The following is a 21,740-nucleotide window of genomic DNA, read 5'->3' as shown; positions in this document are numbered from 1 at the left end:
GAATTTGGCGAACAACCCTATCCTGCGCGGGTGGTCAATTGGCACGATTGTGGTGAGGTCGAAAGACCCACCCGTGACTAGCTCCCGGCGTTGTTCCGGGAGGGTCACGACAGAATTGTCCATTTGGTGGGCGACGCGGTTGTGATTGGAGTTACGCAATCGCTCGCACGCCAGGCGGGCCAGAATTCGTAACAATAGGCTGCGGCTCGACGATTCAAATCATAACCGCACTAGACATCGAAGTGTGAAGCCGCTGTCACACCTTGACATTTTAGCCAGCGGATGCCGATGTATGAAAAATTTGCCGAACCAAGCTGACACACGTCGAATACGTTGTGGGTAAGTTTTGTATACGTTAAGAGCACGCTGGCAGATGTCGTAGTACGCTGGCATACGTCATTGTACGCCAAGTACGTCGAGAAATTTTCAGCATGTTGAAAATTTCGACGTATTACACACATTCCGCATACGCTGGCATAAGTTGTAGGCACGCTACGCGATCGTTGACACACGTCAACATACGTTACTTGTACGTTACTCAAGAGTCGAAACACGTCAAGGTAATGGTTAGCGTCAGTGTTCCAGACTCCCTGGGTTTTTTTTTTTTTTTTTTCTTCGGTATGATGGTTATGATTTAAATCGTTGAGCGGAAGCCTTTTTATTATATTATATTATATTATAACCACACTAGAAATCGAAGTGTTAACATCACCGTCATACCGAAGAAAAAAATAAAAAAATAAAAAAAACAGGCAGTCTGAAACACTGAGGCAAACTATTACATTGACGTGTTTCGACTTATGAGTAACTTACAAGTAACGTGTGTCGACGTGTGTCAACGATCGCGTAACGTGCCTCCAACACGTTACTCATAGGTTAGAAATAAGTTTCGGGTACGCTAAACATTACCTCGACGTGTTTCGACTTATGATTAACTTACAAATAACGTGTGTCAACGATCGTGTAATGTGCCTACAACTTATGGCAAGCATTATGCGGAACGTGTGAATCATACGCTGGCATACGTCGGGAAATTTAAAGCATGGGAAATTTGTCTAACAGCTCTGCGAACTACGACGTTTGCCAGCGTACTACGACGTATGCCAACGTGCTCTTAACGTATACAAACTTACCCATAACGTATTCGACGTGTGCCGGCGTTTTAGTCCAATTTTGCATACGTCAGGCATATGTTGACAAATCGGCAAGGTGTGACAGGGACTTCAGGAAGGACATACCAAAATATTGAAGCGGCTTCACCGCTGAAAAATAAATAAGTAAAAAAAACTCGAAAAAAAATCGCCAAACTCTAAAAGCCTTGGCCTGGATGGAATTGCAAACTTCTGGCTAAAGTAACAGTAATATCACTAAGTCACCCTACTACACACACACAAAATGTCTAAGGCCCTTTTTCAGAAATCATCTCACCATCTCTCTCCCTCAAACAACTTTTGTTCCTTTATAAAGTAATACTCTCAATCGCGAAAGTTGTTTTTTGATTGCTCTGCAGTTTATAAATGAAAGCATTTTTGAACGAACAACAATGGATCATATTTTACTTTTCTTCGAAACAAAATGTTATGATACACAGAACTGCAAATGCTAACAGCAATCCAATCATTATCAAACGTTACTGAACTCGATAATATCCTCTAGAGAACACTCTTGGAAGGATGTTAAAGAGATTTCCCTGCATATTTTATTCAATCGCAAAGTATGTTAACATGGACATTGGAGTAAATGCAAATATAATCTGTGAGCTCACTTCGGTTAATAGTTTACATATTGGCTCATTTCAAATTGCTTGCATATTCTCCAGAAATAACTTAACATTTCAACTGAATTATACTTTTGTTATTTCATGCAATTGTTTGCACAGTTGAATCAGTTTAGGATAATAGATGTTGATGCTTTACCCCCGTGTTACGACATTGACGAATATAAAATATTTTAATGCTGGATGCAGATAATGTTTGTTTTGAAATGATGCAAACAAAAGTTCCTTTGAATTCCTCAGCATAATCTCTCTTAACCAAAGTCCAACCAGCTCAAACAACATCGATCACCTGATTTACTGGTTATAAGATATATATATATATATATATATATATATATATATATATATATATATATATATATATATATATATATATATATATATATATATATATATATATATATATATGCACTGATGAGCCAAAACATTATGACCACCTGACTAATATGCTCTTGGTCCTCCGCATGCCGCCTCAACAGCACCCACCCGCCAAGGCATGGACTCTACAAAACCCCAGAAGGTGTCCTGTGGTATCTGGCACCAAAACATGAGCAGCAGTTCCTTCAAGTCCAGTAAGTTGCGAGGTGGAGCCGCTGTGGATCAGACTTGTTGGCCCAGCACATCCCACAGATGTTCAATAAGATTGAGATCTGGAGAATTTGGAGGCCAGGGCAACACCGTGAACACTTCATCATGTTCCTCACACCATTCCCGAACAATGTGTGCAGTGTGGCATGGCGCATTATCCCGCAGAAAGAGGCCACTGCCATCAGGGAATACCATTGCCATGAAGTGGTGTATTTGGTCTGCAACGATGTTTAGGGAGGTGACACGTGTCAAATTCACGCCACATGAATGGCTGGCCCCAGAGTTTCCCAGCAGAACACTGCCCAGAGCATCACACTCCCTCCACCGGCTTGTCATCTTCCCACAGTGCATCCTGGTGCCACCACTTCCCTGGTGTAGCCTGGTGTTGGCGCAGTGGTTAGGGCAGCAGCTTGGGATCCAAAAGGTCCTGAGTTCAAGCCCCGTTGGGCCACTGAATTAATACACCAGGGGGTTGACTCAGCCTGTCATCCTTCCGAGGTCGGCGAAATGAGAACCATTATACTGGGCCGGTGTATACCCCGGTTAAAATAGGTGTACCATATCCCTGTGTCGTAAGAGGCGACCAGGGTTGCGTCAGGAAGGGCATCCGGCGTAAAACATGTGCCAAATCACTATGCGGAACATACGGATGATCCGCTGTAGCGACCCCTAACGGGAGCAGCCGAAAGAAGAAGAAGAGTTAAAAAAAAAAAACTTCACCACACGGTCGATTTCATCATAATCAAGACGCCTATAGTTTTTGAGTTCAAAAGGTCAACATCAGCCAAAGGTCAAAAACTTTGTCATATTTCGAAAATCCTCAATTTTCTTCCGATTGACAAGACATTTTTACAGGATTTACATGTCAGGTCAATGAATTGAACCTCCAATTATTTTTGAGGTTAACTGAGGCCAAAGGTCAAAAACTTCGGTGGAATTTCTAAAATCCTCAATTTTCATCCGATTGACTTGAAATTTGAAGAGGATTTGCATATCAAGTTCCTGAATTCAACGAACAACTACTTTTGAGGTCAACATAGGCCAAATTTCTATAATTGTCAATTTTCATCTGATTGACTTGAAATTTGATGTGTATTTGCATATTTGGTAATTAAATTTAACCACCAATTCTTTTTAAGGTCAAATTTGTTTTATGGATTTCACAAGTATCATATTATGTGCGACATCTTTCACGTGTTTGTTTGTGCGCAGGATATCTCAAAACGTTGTGGACGGATTCAGATTAAATTTTGTGGGCAGGTTGGGTGTGTGAAAGGATGAACTGATTCGATTTTGGAGAAGATCTGTTTCCGGATCTGGCCACGAGAATTTTTCTGTGATTCTTCGCCATTGGGAGATCGGGCTAAACTCATATATATACCACGATATGTCAAAAAGTTAAGGACGGATTCGGACTAAACATGGTGGGCAGGTTGGGTGTGTGAAAAGGACAAATTGATTCGATGTTGGTGAACATCTGAGTCCAGATCCGGATACGAGAATATTTTTTTAATTTCGAGCGTGATTTTTCACCAATGAGAAACGGGGCCAAAAGCGATATATATATATATATATATATATATATATATATCATGATATGTCAAAAATGTAATGGGCCTGATATGTTCTATTGGATCAGGCATTGTGTGGTTGAGGTTTGTGCTCTTCTGAGTGCCCTTCTAGTAGTATATATAAATATATATATATATATATATATATATATATATATATATATATATATATATATATATATATATATATATATATATATATATCAAGTACAGTACTGTATATGTATTATATCATGAGAGAAGCACACTGACCCTGTGACATGGCAATGATGTCATGTACTTAAATTATGTGGACATATCACCTCCAAACTTGGATGGCGTCCATGTGGTATTCAGGTCTTTGCTGACTGAGATTTATGTTTCTATGGAGGTGACTGTATTCAGCTAGATTTGACAAACCTACAGCTAGATTTTTCTGCCAACCTTCAGGAGTCAGGCTCGTCAAATTCAAAACGATTGTACGAGGGTGTAACATTATTTTACATTTGTGATGGTAATTATCCTCGAACAATTTTATTGGAGAACCTCCTCTCAATTAAACTGGAAAAATAATAAAATGGGACTTCCTCATGGAAATTTCCCTTATCAACATATAATTTGAATTCGCGTGTAAGAGGCAAACCCTCTGTGCTGAATTTATCAATCTGCAGTTGATGGTCTTGGCCATTGGTGTGCGTATGACTTTCAGGCTTTCAGGCTTTGGTGCAGAATTTGGTTTCCAATTGATGTCAAACCCATGTGGTTAATAAGCAAGAATTGTTCGTCAAAGTGTAGAAGCACTTCCTGAACTAAATATTTGAATGGTTAAAAAACATAATTGTTGTCATATTCTTACATGTCATTCTCTACGAGTTAATTTTGTATTCCAAAAAAACTTTATATTTGGACTTGGCAATGCCACACTGACTTTAAAAATCTTTGTAGATATCATTGTTTTCACAACATTGCAGTGTATGAATGTGCTTTGTGAAATAACAGTCCATCAATAAATAATAAAAATACATTGACAGGAAAAGCAAGCTTGGGGATGTAATGAGGTAATGTAAAACACAGCAAGTCGCCACGATATGGAAGGAAAAATTGAGAATGGCATGCTGGGAAGAGGAAAATCATTCTGCATGGACGTTTCCACCAAACATCCCAGAAATAGCAGCGCATCAGCAAATTCAGTGCACTTAATGGCTTTACAGCGGATAACTCAAATCCACCTGCTGATGAATTCTGGTTAGAGAGTTCAGTGTGCTCAACTTGACTTTGAAGGACACTTTTTGAATGAGCTACTGTGATAATTCCATGCCATGGAGGAGAAAATATGAAATAAGGCATGGGAATAACTGTGAGCATTACCACTTGGTTTGACACTTGCAGTGAGGGTAAGTGCATTTCTAATGACAGAGGAGCTTATGGGTGTATTCCAAGGAAAAATACAAGGGGGGGGCGGTATGCGTGGTGGCTCGTAAGTGCAGATGGAGATGCTACAGGGTTAATATACCTTAGTCTACACAATTAGAGCCCCAATAGAACCACTTTTCCCATAGCAACGAACACAATCAAATTTTCTGAAATGAACCATACTCCCTCAGGCTGAAATGCCAAACAGCTAGCAAACTGATCAACATTGTCGTATAGAAAGGCAGTACCAGGTCATATGAGATGATGCTTCTTCCACATTGCAGGACCAAGTTTAATAACACATCACACAGCAACTATTGGGGACACCTCTTCACAGTGTTTGAACTGCCCAATGCAAGTTGGGTGCCAAATCTTCCCCATTCTTCCCTGCTGCCTGGATTCGTTAGGGCAGCGTGGTCAGGGTCAGAGTGCCGATCGGTCCTTATGGACCTGCCCTTTCCCTCTTTTCTCTCCTTCTCTCTCCAAATCTGTTGTAGTCCTGACTTTGTGAAGGGGGGTGGGGGGGGTTCCACCGTCCTGGATGTGGGGGATCTCTGGGTCGCTCCAGGGAGATGGATGAGCTGTCTTGTTCGAGAGAACTGTCCGGGGATATACAACCATCCAGAATATCAACCCACACCACAAACCTGTGTGATGTGAGCACTACACCCCATTACAGAATGCACCAAATACTCCATAATTTACAAGCAACACATGACTCAAGAGCACCAAATAGTCCAAATTTACAAGCAACACATGACTCAAGAGCACAGGTCTAATCGCACTACACAACACTATTGAATCGCCAGCCCTATAAGCAAAACGACAGCCAAACTTCCGCGATAAAAGCACAACAACACAACATTTCTTGACCGACTAACACAAATACGATTCAACTCTTCCATGTCGACTTCATCCTCTACAATCCCTCAAATGATAGAATTTCCAGCACTGTTCCTCAGTCTGCCATTGTATTAATAAAACTTTCTACTGGGGTAGCCTGCCAGCTGCATCTCCAAATACAACACTCCCATGTCAGAAATGACTTTCCTCTGCACCTTAATATGCTAAAATTTATATCTGAATTAATAACAGTAATCAAATTTTATGAGCCAACTTTATGGTTAATGATTTCCCACACCTCTTCTTACACAAAAACTCATTATACGGTAATGTTTCATATTAATTTCACTCTGGCTCTGTCCCGAAAAGTAAAGTGCATGTTTCAAGAGATTTCATTTAAATTCAACACGTACCTCTTGCTGAAATTTTTTGTTATGCCATGAACCTTATCAAATTCAATAAAGGTTAAGGAAATAGGAAATAGGATCATACATTACACATCTTTGTTTCTCTGTCTCCACCACACGCTGGGCTGATGCTCCGACTTCCCACCTTGCTGTTCTTGAGGGGGTTGAAAACACATTCTTCCACACCGTTGGAATCTGAAAATAGGAGACATATTCCCAAGGACTTATCACTCTCCCACAGGTGGCAAATTGATGGGCTCTTTATTTTCTACATTGCATTACATCTGGCCTTGCTCCTCTTGCTCTCTTCTACCTCTGCCCTCTCCTGCAATCCACCCCAAGTCACGCAGGTGACTCAAGAAACCCATACCTGCTCACCCTCCCAAAGTCAAAGCCTGTTGCCCACCTGCAATCATTCTCTCCCAATTGTGGAATCGCCCCCCTGTGTCCATTGGCTTGTTCTACTCACATTATCTTACAAATCACGAGCCTCATACACTCACAAATGCACATCCAGGATCTCTTTCTACAAACGGCGATTCTTTCCCATTCTGTTACCGTTTAGACTATTGTTACTCCTTCTTTCCTCCTTGAGGATGTCACCAACCCTCCCCCTCCCCATACCCAACACCCTTTGGTAGTTTTTGAACTTACTGCCCTTAGTCGTTTGGCTCCTCCACAGAGCCGAGATTCTAGAATAAAAAAGGCTTTTTCCTGTCATTCAGAGCTAATGCATTCTGGAAAGTATTAATTTTTTTTGAGTGGGTCAGGGCCAACTTATTAAACACACTTGGAGAGATAGAACTGGCTGATCATGCAGCAGGCAGTTCATAGAACAATTTGATGCAAATCCAAAAGGGAAATATAAAATGAGAAGTTTCTGGTCATTTGCTGATTCCTCCACGTGACATGATGACAACAAACTTTTGCTCGAAAATACACTCAGTAAGAGGGCATGCTCAGCATGCACAAGCTGTTGTCTCAACATTGAAGTTTGGTAGAAATTACGTCATAACACGAAGACCAGACCGTCTATTAAACGCCGATTAACATTGTTTCAAACAATGTCAGGATGACCTCGAGTTATGCACTGGCCTCGATAAGCTGTCCAGCCTGGGTTCGAATCCCGATCCAGCTCGAAACTGTCATACCGGTGTTTCATCGATGTGTGTGCTGTCCCTCGGATGGACGTTAAAGATCCAGTGGTGTCCTTCGCGAAGGGTAGGCGAGCTATCGCCAGCACCACGAACAGATTCCAAATTCCCGCCCAAACCAGGGCACCGCATCGGTGGCAGAGCCGCACCCTCAGCCATTGATGCCACCCAACAGCCTGTGCTGCATACAGAAGAAGACAGCAACATGAGAAATCTTTGACAAATTCGCTCTTCAATAACAAATTACAGCCCAAAGGATTGTGCGCTTACTGCGTAGAAAATCTTGGGCGAAGCTCTGACATAAAATCTGTTTGCCCACTTATGTCACAAGGCTGTAGGGACAAGATGTAAGCAGTTTAAAGCTGTCAGTTCTCCAAGTGCACATGGTATTTGTATTCTCTCAGGGCTGAGCATACACAGATCCTTTGTAGCTTGTAAAAAGCCATTAAATCTGAAGAAGTGAAATAAAAAGAAGTGAATACAAACTAAGCAAAATATGACAATGTTTTTTAAAGGCCCACAGTTCATGATGTAAATGATATATTTGACTATAATGTGCACAATAATTGTCATTATTTAACAACTTAGCTTCTGAGTTCTACAAAATTAAGATATAACCAGAAAAGTAAAGAAAACAACGAATGCATTTCCATGATTTTTCATTAACCCTGTTGTTGGCTTTATGGTTAAGGTGGCTGGCATAAGATCTTTGGGTCTTGACATCCAAGCTTGTCATCCTTCTGACTTCTGAGGTTGGTAAAATGAGTACCTGCTTACTGGTAATGGGGGGCATTGGATCAGCCACACAGCTGTGACCCCAGAAATGATGCAGCCACAGGCTCCATACAAATAAATAAATATTTTTTATACTTTTGGGCCAATAATTCATTATATACTCGGTTTATTATTGCGGTGGAGGGGGAATCCGGGTGGAGAAGTCAAATTTTTATATTTAAACCATAAGAAAAGGTTCAAATGGATCATGAAAGCAGGAAATTGGAGAATGAATGACCAGGTAAATATTTCACATTTTCACATCGATTTAATCATCATGGTTTTCCTTGAACTAGTTATTAATCACATCCCATAAAATGTCTGGCTGAAACTCATTAACTTAATCCCACTTGATTTTCTTTTTCCTCCCCTCATCTCAGGTCTATTGATAGAAGCTTTGCCTTTCACTGAGTGTGTGTGTGTGTATGTGTGTGTGTGTGTGTGTGTGTGTGTGTGTGTGTGTGTGTGTGTGTGTGTGTGTGTGTGTGTGTGTGTGTGTGTGTGTGTGTGTGTGTGTGTGTGTGTGTGTGTACTGAAATTAATTAGACGGTTAGGTATCTGTCCCTTTGTCAGTCAACGGCATGCATCACAAGCACAGGCAGCCTGAGGACCCATCTCCCAGCACGTACCTTTCACGAAGAGTAGGCCAATTATCGCCACCACCTTGGCCAAATTCCGAATTCCTGCTCCGATTGACTGTTGGGAAGGCAATGGCAAACCACCCAGTGTAAACCTGTCCAAGAGACTCCATCGGCAGCACCAAGGCTATGTAAAGAGTAAGTATGGTACATTGATGATGATGGTAATTATTAATTTAAAAACGTTTACTTCATTTCCAAGAATGTGTTGGCAACAAACACAGCTTGGACCCTATCATTAATTTTATCACAATGATGTGCAAAACTTTGGTAGACATTGGATCAGGTACTATTTCTGACATCAATTCACATTTCAAGGTTCTTCTAGCCTACTCGATTATTTATAAAAGTACACAAACTCACTGGCTGTCCTATTATGATCGGCATAGGCACGACCTGTTTTTGTCTTCTCTTTGCAAAAGACATTCCTCACATTTGTTTACATTTTTTTTTTTAAATGCACTTTATTTTTATTATGGTTTGAATTAAACAGGAACAGCATTAAATGAATATACTGTATATCATATACAAAACCAGACTGGGTGATGTAATGGTTAGAGCATCTGCCATGAGTCTGGAGGTTCAAACCCCAGCCGAGTCTAACCAAATATTTTTCTAATGGTCCGTGCTGCTTCCTCGCTTGATGATCAGCATTAAAAAGGATAGAGAATGGACGAGCAACGCTGTGAAGGACAATGACAAACTACACATAACAGTCTTACCCTTGCCAAGAACCTGATTTGGCAGCACCAATGACCCGACCCGAAAAGAGTACGGTACATCAAAAAAACAAAAATCCAAAATTCACATGTGATGTCAAAAAGAAAACAACTGCAGTCTGTTTCAGGTAAAATTGTTGTGTTGGCATGATTTAAAATTAAACTCACATGGTCGAATTTTTGTTGGCAGCGAGAAGGTCTTTCTGAAATTTTCAGCTTAATTTTGTGAGTACCTGTGTTGTGAAAATGGACAAAACGACAGATGCACGAACATGGAGAGGCTTGAGATAAAAACAGCTCCTTTCCTTCCACTCCACATGTGATGGGGAATAATGAGAGGGAACCGAATCTTTAGAGTACTCTTACAATACTTGAGTCAGTGTAAATTGGTGTAAAATAATCATCTATGTAGTAATATAAAAGGAGCTCGATCCCTGCATCCGTCCGTCCCTGCCTGTGTCTGTCTGTCTGTCTGTCTGTCTGTCTGTCCTTCCCTGCCTGCGTGCGTGCATCCCTGACTGCTGATGTGCATGCCTCCTTGACTGCGTGCGTGCCTCCCTGACTGCGTGCGTGCGTCCCTGACTGCCTGCATGCATGCATGCCTCCCTGACTGCGTGCATGCGTCCCTGACTGCCTGCATGCATGCATGCCTCCCTGACTGCCTGCATGCATGCATGCCTCCCTGACTGCCTGCATGCATGCATGTCTCCCTGACTGCCTGCATGCATGCCTGCCTCCCTGACTGCCTGCATGCATGCCTCCCTAACTGCCTGCATGCATGCATGCATGCCTCCCTGACTGCCTGCATGCATGCATGCATGCATGCCTCCCTGACTGCCTGCATGCATGCATGCATGCATGCCTCCCTGACTGCCTGCATGCATGCATGCATGCATGCCTCCCTGACTGCCTGCATGCATGCATGCATGCCTCCCTGACTGCCTGCATGCATGCATGCATGCCTCCCTGACTGCCTGCATGCATGCATGCATGCCTCCCTGACTGCCTGCATGCATTCATGCATGCATGCCTCCCTGACTGCCTGCATGCATGCATGCATGCATGCCTCCCTGACTGCCTGCATGCATGCCTGCCTGACTGCCTGCAGGCATGCCTCCCTGACTGCCTGCAGGCATGCCTCCCTGACTGCCTGCAGGCATGCCTCCCTGACTGCCTGCATGCGTGCGTCGCTGGCTGCCTGGGTGTGTGTGTCCCTGACTGCCTGCGTGCATGTGTCCCTGACTGCCTGCGTGCATGCATGCATGCCTCCCTGACTGCCTGCATGCATGCATGCATGCCTCCCTGACTGCCTGCATGCATGCCTCCCTAACTGCCTGCATGCATGCATGCATGCATGCATGCCTCCCTGACTGCCTGCATGCATGCATGCATGCCTCCCTGACTGCCTGCATGCATGCATGCATGCCTCCCTGACTGCCTGCATGCATGCATGCATGCCTCCCTGACTGCCTGCATGCATTCATGCATGCATGCCTCCCTGACTGCCTGCATGCATGCATGCATGCATGCCTCCCTGACTGCCTGCATGCATGCCTGCCTGACTGCCTGCAGGCATGCCTCCCTGACTGCCTGCATGCATGCCTCCCTAACTGCCTGCATGCATGCATGCATGCATGCATGCCTCCCTGACTGCCTGCATGCATGCATGCATGCCTCCCTGACTGCCTGCATGCATGCATGCATGCATGCCTCCCTGACTGCCTGCATGCATGCATGCATGCCTCCCTGACTGCCTGCATGCATGCATGCATGCCTCCCTGACTGCCTGCATGCATTCATGCATGCATGCCTCCCTGACTGCCTGCATGCATGCATGCATGCATGCCTCCCTGACTGCCTGCATGCATGCCTGCCTGACTGCCTGCAGGCATGCCTCCCTGACTGCCTGCAGGCATGCCTCCCTGACTGCCTGCAGGCATGCCTCCCTGACTGCCTGCATGCGTGCGTCGCTGGCTGCCTGGGTGTGTGTGTCCCTGACTGCCTGCGTGCATGTGTCCCTGACTGCCTGCGTGCATGCATGCATGCCTCCCTGACTGCCTGCATGCATGCATGCATGCCTCCCTGACTGCCTGCATGCATGCATGCATGCATGCCTCCCTGACTGCCTGCATGCATGCCTGCCTGACTGCCTGCAGGCATGCCTCCCTGACTGCCTGCATGCGTGCGTCGCTGACTGCCTGGGTGTGTGTGTCCCTGACTGCCTGCGTGCGTGTGTCCCTGACTGCCTGCGTGCATGCATCCCTGCCTGCCTGCGTGTGCCGCTGACTGCCTGCGTCCCTGACTGCGTGCGTGCATCCCTGACTGCCTGTGTGGGTGCGTCCCTGACTGCCTGTGTGCATCCCTGCGTCCCTGACTGCCTGTGTGCGTCCCTGACTGCCTGTGTGCATCCCTGCGTCCCTGGCTGCCTGCGTGCGTCCCTGACTGCCTGTGTGCGTCCCTGACTGCCTGTGTGCGTCCCTGACTGCATGCGTGCGTCCCTGGCTGCGTACGTCAGTGCGTGCGTGCGTCCCTGGCTGCCTGCGTGCGTGCGTCCCTGGCTGCCTCCGTGCGTGCGTCCCTGGTTGCCTGCGTGCGTGCGTCCCTGGCTGCCTGCGTGCGTGCGTCCCTGGCTGCCTGCGTGCGTGCGTCCCTGGCTGCCTGCGTGCATGCGTCCCTGGCTGCCTGCGTGCGTGCGTCCCTGGCTGCCTGCGTGCGTGCGTCCCTAGCTGCCTGCATCCGTCCATCCCTGCCTGCATCCGTCCATCGTCATATATGGGTTACCACTAATCAAGCCCAATCGGTAAACAGTATTATATCGTTGAGTAACGTGAAGATATAAAGTAATGCCAGTTTCAATTTACATTAAAACAAAAATTCTTCCTCCTTAGTCTTCTTCTTCTTCATCACCGAAAATAATGGTGTGTCATTCATCCCGTTTCACATATCGACGAAACGCTGGCTTTATTTAATAGGTTTTTTTTTTTCAACATTTCCATTTATTCATGTCGTCCCATCAAACAGCATTTCCGATTATACCCCGCCTTTTGCAACATCACAAAGCAGGTCGCTCCACTTGCAACACACAGGTAAGAAAACGGATACGAACAACAAAAAAACAAGCAGTCATAGACTGGTACTTACGAAATCGTCAACTTGACCTCTGACCTTGTCTAATAAAATCTGTCTCTTGAGAAGGTAGTGACGCAAACCAGAAGTTTCTACGATGATTCTGTACCAAACCATCAAAAATCGAATGTTTTGGATGTTTGACCTCACTGTGACCTTGACCTTTGACCGATTTTGACCAAAATCTAATCAGCGCTAGCCATCACCCTCCTGAATCACGTGGTGTAATTTGACATTGGTAGCTTCTTCCGTTCTTGAGTTATCTGTACCAAACCATCAAAAATCGGATATTTGACCTCACTGTGACCTTGACCTTTGACCGATTTCGACCAAAATCTAATCAGCACTTGCCATCACCCTCCTGAATCACGTGGTGTAATTTGACATTGGTAGCTTCTTCCGTTCGCGAGTTATCGTGCCTACAAACAAACATACAAACAAGCAGTCATAGACTGGTACTGACGAAATCGTCAACTTGACCTCTGACCTTGTCTAATAAAAGCTGTCTCGAGAGAAGGTAGCGACGCAAACCAGAAGTTTCTACGATGGTTCTGTACCAAACCATCAAAAATCGAATGTTTTGGATGTTTGACCTCACTGTGACCTTGACCTTTGACAGATTTTGACCAAAATCTAATCAGCGCTAGCCATCACCCTCCTGAATCACGTGGTGTAATTTGACATTGGTAGCTTCTTCCCTTCTCGAGTTATCTGTACCAAACCATCAAAAAAATTGAATATTTGACCTCACCGTGACCTTGACCTTTGACCGATTTGACCAAAATCTAATCAGCACTAGCCACCACCCTCCTGAATCACGTGGTGTAATTTGACATTGGTAGCTTCTTCCGTTCTCGAGTTATCGTGCCTACATACAAACATACAAACAAACAAACAAACAAACAGAAACGGAAGGCATCAATATAATTACGAAATCTTTAGTTTTCTAAGTAACAAACAAACATACAAACAAACAAACATACAAACAGAAACGGAAGGCATCAATATAATTACGAAATCTTTAGTTTTCGTAAGTAACAAACAAACATACAAACAAACAAACAAACAAACAGAAACGGAAGGCATCAATATAATTACGAAATCTTTAGTTTTCTAAGTAACAAACAAACATACAAACAAACAAACAAACAAACAGAAACGGAAGGCATCAATATAATTACGAAATCTTTAGTTTTCTAAGTAACAAACAAACATACAAACAAACAAACATACAAACAAACAAACAAAAACGGAAGGCATCAATATACTTACGAAATCTTTAGATTTCGTAAGTAACAAACAAACATACAAACAAACAAACAAACAGAAACGGAAGTCATCAATATACTTACGAAATCTTTTGATTTCGTAAGTAAAAATCATTTGACACTCATTCATTTATTCGCACGTTTTCTAAAGGGTGAAAGTTAATTTTTATTTACTTTCTCTGGAAGCGACGGGGTCTCATACATCCGAGTGAAGTATGAATGGTCCATGGGATGACAAAAAATGAATCACATATTGTAATTTGAGCTTTGAGTCACTCATACTGTATTTTTTTTGTTGTTTTTCTGCAGCAGGAAAACAAATATAAACTTGTTTTTCTCAATTGTCAATTGCATATGGGAAGCCCGACAGGAATGTGAAGATGTAGCACACACCCTTTGCGCTCAGTTTGATCTCCTACCCGACTATGAACTGTCGGATCAGTGCTTCACAGGTGGGGCATTACATCACAAGTGCCTTGTCACTAACTTGAACATCAAGCTGGGTGTCTCACATGTTAGCATTAGTCGGTGGACTTCAATATCTCATGAATGTCTTTCTAAGAGGTGAAGGCAAAATATTCCAAGAGCCATGGAAAAAAAATTCCACATTTCTGACCAAAACGACTGGGGACACTTTTTGTGTACAAAGTCAAGGCTCATGGAGGAGCGAGAACACAGAGTGGATCAAAACACACCATCACAAAAGGAACAGCAGAAAGAGAGGGAAGGGGAGGGTGGACACCAACAGCAAGGCTGAGGGACAAAACAGACGGAGACGGACAAACAAGTAATGTTGGTAATGATGAGGGGTAAGGCAGAACGCAGTGGGTGGACAAGATGGATAATCAGAGGCACAGTCTGGCACCCAAAAATTTGTGTACACTTGTAGCAAGCTTGAACTCATGACCGACTCCATGCCCATTAAGCTGCACATACAAACAAATGATATGCATGTGGGTGAATTGACTGAGGTTACAAATCTGACTTTCTTTTAGTTTTGAATGTTAGATTTTTCATTCAAACTTTATAATGATCACAAGGAATCACAAGAAACTTCAATGTAGGAGGAGGTCATAAGGCCCATCAAGCCTCCGTGCTCCTGGCAAAACTCATATACCCCTCTATTCCGACTGCATCTAGGTACCTATCGAATTCCAGTTTAAACCCATCCACTATCTCTGCTGCCACCACCTTTGAAGGAATACTATTCCAAGCACGAACCACTCTCTGAGTGAAACATCACTGCCCCGACATCATCCGAACTCTCCTCTTATTTACCCTCAAGCTATGGCCCCTGGCCCAATCACTGTCAAAACCAGAGAGTTCATAAGAACACCTTATCCCGCACTTAGTTCAAATGTCCAATCAAATTAAATGAAAGAATGATTTCCAAGGTTGTATAAAAAAAAAAACATTCCGGAAGTTTATCGCCATCGAAGCAGTCTTGTACACCACTTTATTTAACGTATCCAAGTCCTGCAAAACTGAAGTTTTTTGGAAGCGGTCGCAAGGTGATTTGTGTTCTTCACTGTCCAAGTATATAAGTGAATTTGAAAAAAAAAATATTCACCTTTACAAAAAATACTCTAAAGGTGGTATAAATAAATTAACTGCAGAAGTTTACTGCCATTGACGCACTGGCTATTACACCACCTTATCGAACACATTGCATTAGTTATTTGTGCCTGTTGTTTGTGTCCTTTATAACATCCTTAAAAACAGTAAGTTTCCTGTTTGGAATGATTTTCAAGTGTGTTTGGAATGTTTTATTCAAATAAATTGTTCAAAATATGAAATTATCCCACTCCTCTTGTGGAAGTCTGGCATTGGCTTAGCGGTTTCGGGTGGCTGGCTTGGGATCCTCGGGTCCTGAGTTTGAGCCCCGTCGGATGCTGAATTAACACCAGGTGGGGTTGACTCAGCCTGTCACCCTTCTGAGGTCGACTAAACGAGCACCAGTGTACTGGTAATAGGGGCATTGCATCAGCAGCATTGCACATTGCGTCCCTTACCAATGATGCAACCAGCAGCCTCAAGGATGCATACGAGAGGATGTGTGTCCTCTCTGTGAATGTGTGATCAGGCCAAATTCAAAGCCAAAATACGGTAAATTGGTAAACCTGTCTTCCTATTCGTGTTCAAAATACAACATTCGATTTAAACAAGTTGCTCCTCGATCATAAACTGACAAGCAGAAGTGAACCTCCTGCTTAAGCCCATCTTTTGCTTATACTGCATTGATTTGACTTACAAAGACAGCAGATGAGCCATTTATAAATATATCTGAAAATCTAACCTGCAGTGAAGTCATGTTCAGTATAGCCTAATAAGTTGACCATCCATTCATGGACAGTGGCTAAAAAGCCAATTATTTTTGAACACATCTGCATATGCATTCATTAATTCAAATCACTGTTGATGTCTCAATTCTGAATATAACTGGTTGTGACACCAGGCATATCACACTGATTGCATGAGAAAATAACACAATCAATGATTAAGCCATTAGATATCAAGTCTACAGGTCAAGACATCTGTAGATCAGCTACAAATGGGCTGTGGAAGGTGGCTAAGCATATCCTCATTTGCATGACTCTCAGGAATCTGTTTTAAAGTTCAGAGTTGATTACGCTTCCCTCATATCTGTGTTATACAGTCGTTTACAGGTATTAAGGAAAAATAATTCTTTGCGTTCATCTCAAACACTTGATTTTTGTTTTTTGTCTTTTTTAAAGTATTTTTGTTACTTGCAAAATCATTGATTTAGATTTGCAAGATCAAAAAAGATCAAAAATCTTTGATTTTGCAAGTATGTTGCAAAATATGTTGGTTGGTCAGTCAATTTTCTTATTCTGTCTGTTTGTCACCTGCAGGTCATAATTTTAAACCGATCTTCACGAAACTTCACCACATGGTACAGTTTGTCATAAGGAAGAAGCTGATTGTTTTTGAGATGAAAAGGTCAACATTGGCAAAAGGTCAACAACTTAGGTGAGATTTTTAAAATCCTAAATTTTCATCCGATTGACTTGAAATTTGAAGAGGATTTATATTTTAGGTCATTGGATTGAACCAGCCAATTATTTTTGAGGTCAACATCGACCAAAAGGTCAACATAGGCCCAAGGTCAACAACTAAGGTGGTATTTCTAAAATCCTCAATTTTCATCCGATTCACTTGAAATTTGAAGATAATTTGCATATCAGGTCAATTAATTCAACCACCGATTATTTTGGAGGTTCACATCAGCCAAAATATCAACATAGGCAGAATTTCTAAAATTGTCAATTTTCATCCGGTTCACTTGAAATTTGAAGAGGAGTTGCGAATTTGGTCATTGAATTTAACCACCAATTATTTTTGAGGTCAAATTTGTTTTATGGATTTTGCAAGTATTGTGCTCGGCATGACGTCTTCTTCTTGTTTGAGTATTGGCAATAATTTTCAATACATTGAGTGTGAGATGTAAAATATAAAATTGCAAAGATTTGTTTAATATCACCAAGTTGGCATGTTATACTGGTTGGGCTCTAAGATCAAATGCGGGTGAGTAACTTATAAGATATTGTAATGTGAAAGTGAACAAATTTCACAAACCTTAAGAAATGGCGGAAATGCTGAAAAAGTGACATTTTGACATGAGTCCCAATAGGGCGTGAGAAAACATACACCAAGAGTTTTTTCAATGCTTACATCTTTTTTCCATCCAAGAGGACATCAACGAACATATTTATTTTCATTCACTTGGATATTAAGGGTGGGGGTGCACGGTACGTCACCGTGACCCATGGACTACAAAATCTTGCACATCTTTTCTCCATTAACGGAAGTGCCATAAAGGACCCTGTAAGGACAATCGCATAGATCCTGACACATCAGAAGAATTAATTTAGAAAATGGGATACTTTTGCACTTGCCCTTTAGTGTATGGTAAGTGTTCAGAAATCAAGTATGTCCAAGTTGCCCAATTGGCTGAGGTTTGCCCAATGGACAAGGCCACAAGTCAATGCAATCAGTGAGGGGTTTGATCAATAGGATATCTTGAAGGTATAATCTTTTTCACTCCTTTAGATGAGATAAAAGTGAACAATCTCACTTTCTGTGCAATCCAGTTGTCGGTATTAATATTGAAAATGATTTTACAAGAGACTAACAAGGGCAAATAATTTTGTACAAGTGTCTCCGCAACAAATGGTCCAAACATTATCAAGGTTGTATTTTTAGACCCAGAACCTTGTTCATTCTTTCTTTTTCTTTTGTTGTAGTAGTAATTTACATAACCCCCTACCTTTTTGCACCTCTCTTTCTGTCAAGGATAGGTGGGAAATGAACCCACAGGCCTCATTACAGAAAGCCCTGTGGCAGCAGCCTGCACCGAAGCTGTTAACACGGACTCCCTGCCTGCATTACTCAATGGTGACGGCTTGACACAGTGCTCATTACAGCATGCACAGGCAACCAAGCAGACCAAGTCGGTCCGCCGACCATTCACTCCCCAAACCCAAAACCCCCCCACATTCTCAAACGGCACGTGACAAACTAGAAAAATGCATTATGTTAGTTTGTGTGTCAAGGAACTGACAACCAAAATGTTAAATTCCCTTTTGTATCACCACCATATACGTGTGTGTATTTCCATTGACAGTGACTTGAGGAAGGAAAAATCACTGATTAACATTGGCTTTAAACTATTTATAAATCGTATCAGTTATCTGACAACATTTGGGATAGTATACAAAGGCTGTCAAGGAGGATAGATGAAGGAGATTTCAGTGGTCGAAAGAGAAATCGACCATGCAGATAACTGGCCTTATCCCTTACCTGTGAGGCCACTGTGGGCCCTTTGAACAACGCATCACATCGACCCTGGAATTACAGAGAGCAGATAAAACACAGGCTCGACATTTTGCAAATCACTTCTACTGAAAGCCTCACAACACCAGGCTGCAATTAGTGCATTTTCTAAAACACTTGGAACTTGCCCACAAAATGGTGGAACAAGAATTCACACACAAAAGAGATCATGATTCCTGATTATCTTTCTGAACAATAATGAAAGACTTCATCATAAAGGCCCTTGCCAAGATTTTCTTTCAGAAAGGCCCTTGCCATTATTTATCATTCTCGAGACTCTTCCAACAATCCAAATATATCAGACAACCAAGTTGGGTCACCCGATCGAGATCGGGTGATATAGACTTTGGTGAACTGCAACAAGGACTGATGTTTAAAACCATTTGAACCCTGAGCTCCTTCGACTTTCGACTCCCCCACCCTTAGCTCCTGGAGAAAAAATCCAGCCGATCGGGTCTATGGAGATTTGAATAGCTGCCAATAAACCGAGCGCTTGGGGATATGAAAGTTTGAATAGCGGCTGATGAACCGGCCGCCAGGTTCAAAGGGTTCAAGCTGTAGCAAGAATTAACCTGGGATTTCACCACAATGATGTTGGACCAAATGGCCTCATTTCCTTCTTTGAGGTCAGTTTCTTGTCAGTCTCATGTTGTCGTTTTTTTTCTCTGATTTTTCAGATGTACAAATACACACAACATAAATTCCTTGTTGGGGGGCAGGGGGGAGGTGGGGTGGGGGTGTTATTCCCATCAACTGCATCTGAGTACCCCCAGCACATATGCAAAATTTGGTGGAGATTGGTCCAGGAATTGTGCACACGGATGCACGCACACCAGTTGGAGGCTGTCCGGGGCTCAGTGATGATCCTGAAAAAAGCCCTCGGAGCAAAACTCTGAGAACAACACGACTTCATAATTTAGCCAATGAATCACAATTCTTCACCAAAATGAAGGTGGACACTTTGAGTCCTGGGAGGACACCGTTCCACATTCTGAAACACGAATTGCGGAGATAATAATCAACAATACAAAGACACAGCTCATGTCAGACCATCTGTGCACACAAAGGCACAACAAAGTCTGTACTGTAATCCACTGGCACATCTGTGGAAATTTCAATATCCCAGTTCCGCAAAACTCATGGAAACAAGAACCAAAAGCAACCATTGAAAACGAGGACATAATGCAAACGTATGACCTGATGATTCCAGCCAGCGTGAACGTCCAAAACAAAGCACTGCAACCAGACATACAATGCCTGTAGAAACTCGGCACCCCCTTTCAAAATTTTCATATATATATATATATATATATATATATATATATATATATATATATATATATATATATATATATATATATATATATATATATATATATATACACACACACACACATACAGATCCTGGTGTGGCTCAGTGGTTAAGGCGGTGGCTTGGGATCCTCAGGGTCCTGAGTTAACATCAGTGAGGTTGACTCAGCCTGTCATTCTTCCGAAGGTCGGCGAAATGAGCACCAGTATACTGGTAATTAACCCTGCAGGATCGAAGGTGACTAAAGGGTTGGCGTCAGGAACGGCATCTGACTGTAAAAACATTGCCACAAGAAAGGGTACCAGCAAAAAGCTGACCCCTGCTCAGGGATAAAGGCTTTCAAATGATGTGATGATGATATATGTATATGTCTGTGTATATGTATATACATACTGTATTGTATATCTGAATCAAACACCCTAACTTGATGAGACATCAGGGCAAAATTCGAGTCCCATCACAGCGCTTGCTGCATGACCTGTCAGTAACAAGCATTGCCTGCCACGTGAGCACATTGTCTCTGCCCTGTTGATCACCAGTCAAGATGTTTACAACCAGGAATATTAAATTCAACCAACGAAGCGCACTGACTGCGACACGACACTGACGTCATGTACATGAATTATACCAACACATCACCTCCAAACTCGGAGGCATCCGTATAGTACTCAAGCCTTTGCAGACTCAGATTAAAGCTTATGGTCATGAATAGACAAAAAGCAGAGATGTTGTATACTCGAGTATACGTATACTGAAAAACAGGACGGAGAGGGGTATGTAGGAGAGAGAGAGAAAAAATGTAGGTGAGGCTAACAGCAGAGACCGCCTGGGGATGTCATTGGGGTGGAGAGGGAGTGGGTTTGGGAGGAGGTAAGCGTGAGGGAAGGGGAGGGAAAGTGGTGTGAGGGGAGGGGGAAAGAAGGGCGATAAAACGCACCCAAACAGCAAAATTTTCTTTTTAACCACCGGGTTCGACATAAAACCAAGTGGGAGCATTTAAAATCCATGCTATCCACCTGGCAAAGGCCTACCTGTCTGCATGTATCCATGCTCAAACATGAAGCGACCTTTACACCCCTCCGGTTGGTTCACTCTGAATTGGATTCGTACATGTTACACTCTTGGGAAACTTTTAAATTCAACACTAAACGGTCAGTCCTTAACAGAGGGAGAGGGGTGGGAGAGGGAGGGTTTGGGTGGGAGAGAGAAGGAGAGGGAATGGGTCGGAGTCAGAGACTGGTCAGTGTGAGAAGGAGAGGGGATGGGTCAGAGTCAGAGACGGGTCAGTGTGAGAAGGAGAGGGTTCGGGAGAGTGAG

General features: G+C 42.9%; 1 protein-coding gene across 6 annotated transcripts in view; it reads right to left on the bottom strand.

Moving 5' to 3' along the window:
- Nucleotides 1-21,740, bottom strand: part of LOC147027108 (uncharacterized) — a 45,394-nt gene that overhangs the window by 6,740 nt on the left and 16,914 nt on the right. For 2 of the 6 annotated variants that reach the window (XR_015058680.1, XR_015058681.1), the window contains 4 exons: nt 9,136-9,202; nt 8,003-8,064; nt 7,730-7,913; nt 5,935-6,773 (listed from right to left, as the gene is read on the bottom strand). Coding sequence is in view for 2 of the 6 variants with exons in the window: in XM_085883272.1 (XP_085739398.1) it covers nt 5,771-5,927; nt 6,664-6,773; nt 7,730-7,913; nt 9,136-9,202 (518 nt within the window). In the remaining 4 variants the exon portion in view is untranslated. The other 4 variants (XR_015058682.1, XM_085883272.1, XR_015058683.1 and 1 more) reach the window with 4 other exon arrangements.

This window comes from Eptatretus burgeri, chromosome 5 (assembly GCF_056783735.1).
Source record: "Eptatretus burgeri isolate ZD-2024b chromosome 5, Ebu_testis_v1, whole genome shotgun sequence".
Classification (NCBI taxonomy): Eukaryota; Metazoa; Chordata; class Myxini; order Myxiniformes; family Myxinidae; genus Eptatretus; species Eptatretus burgeri.
The sequence above is the reverse complement of the archived record's forward strand: the minus strand, read 5'-3'. Positions and strand labels throughout refer to the sequence as shown.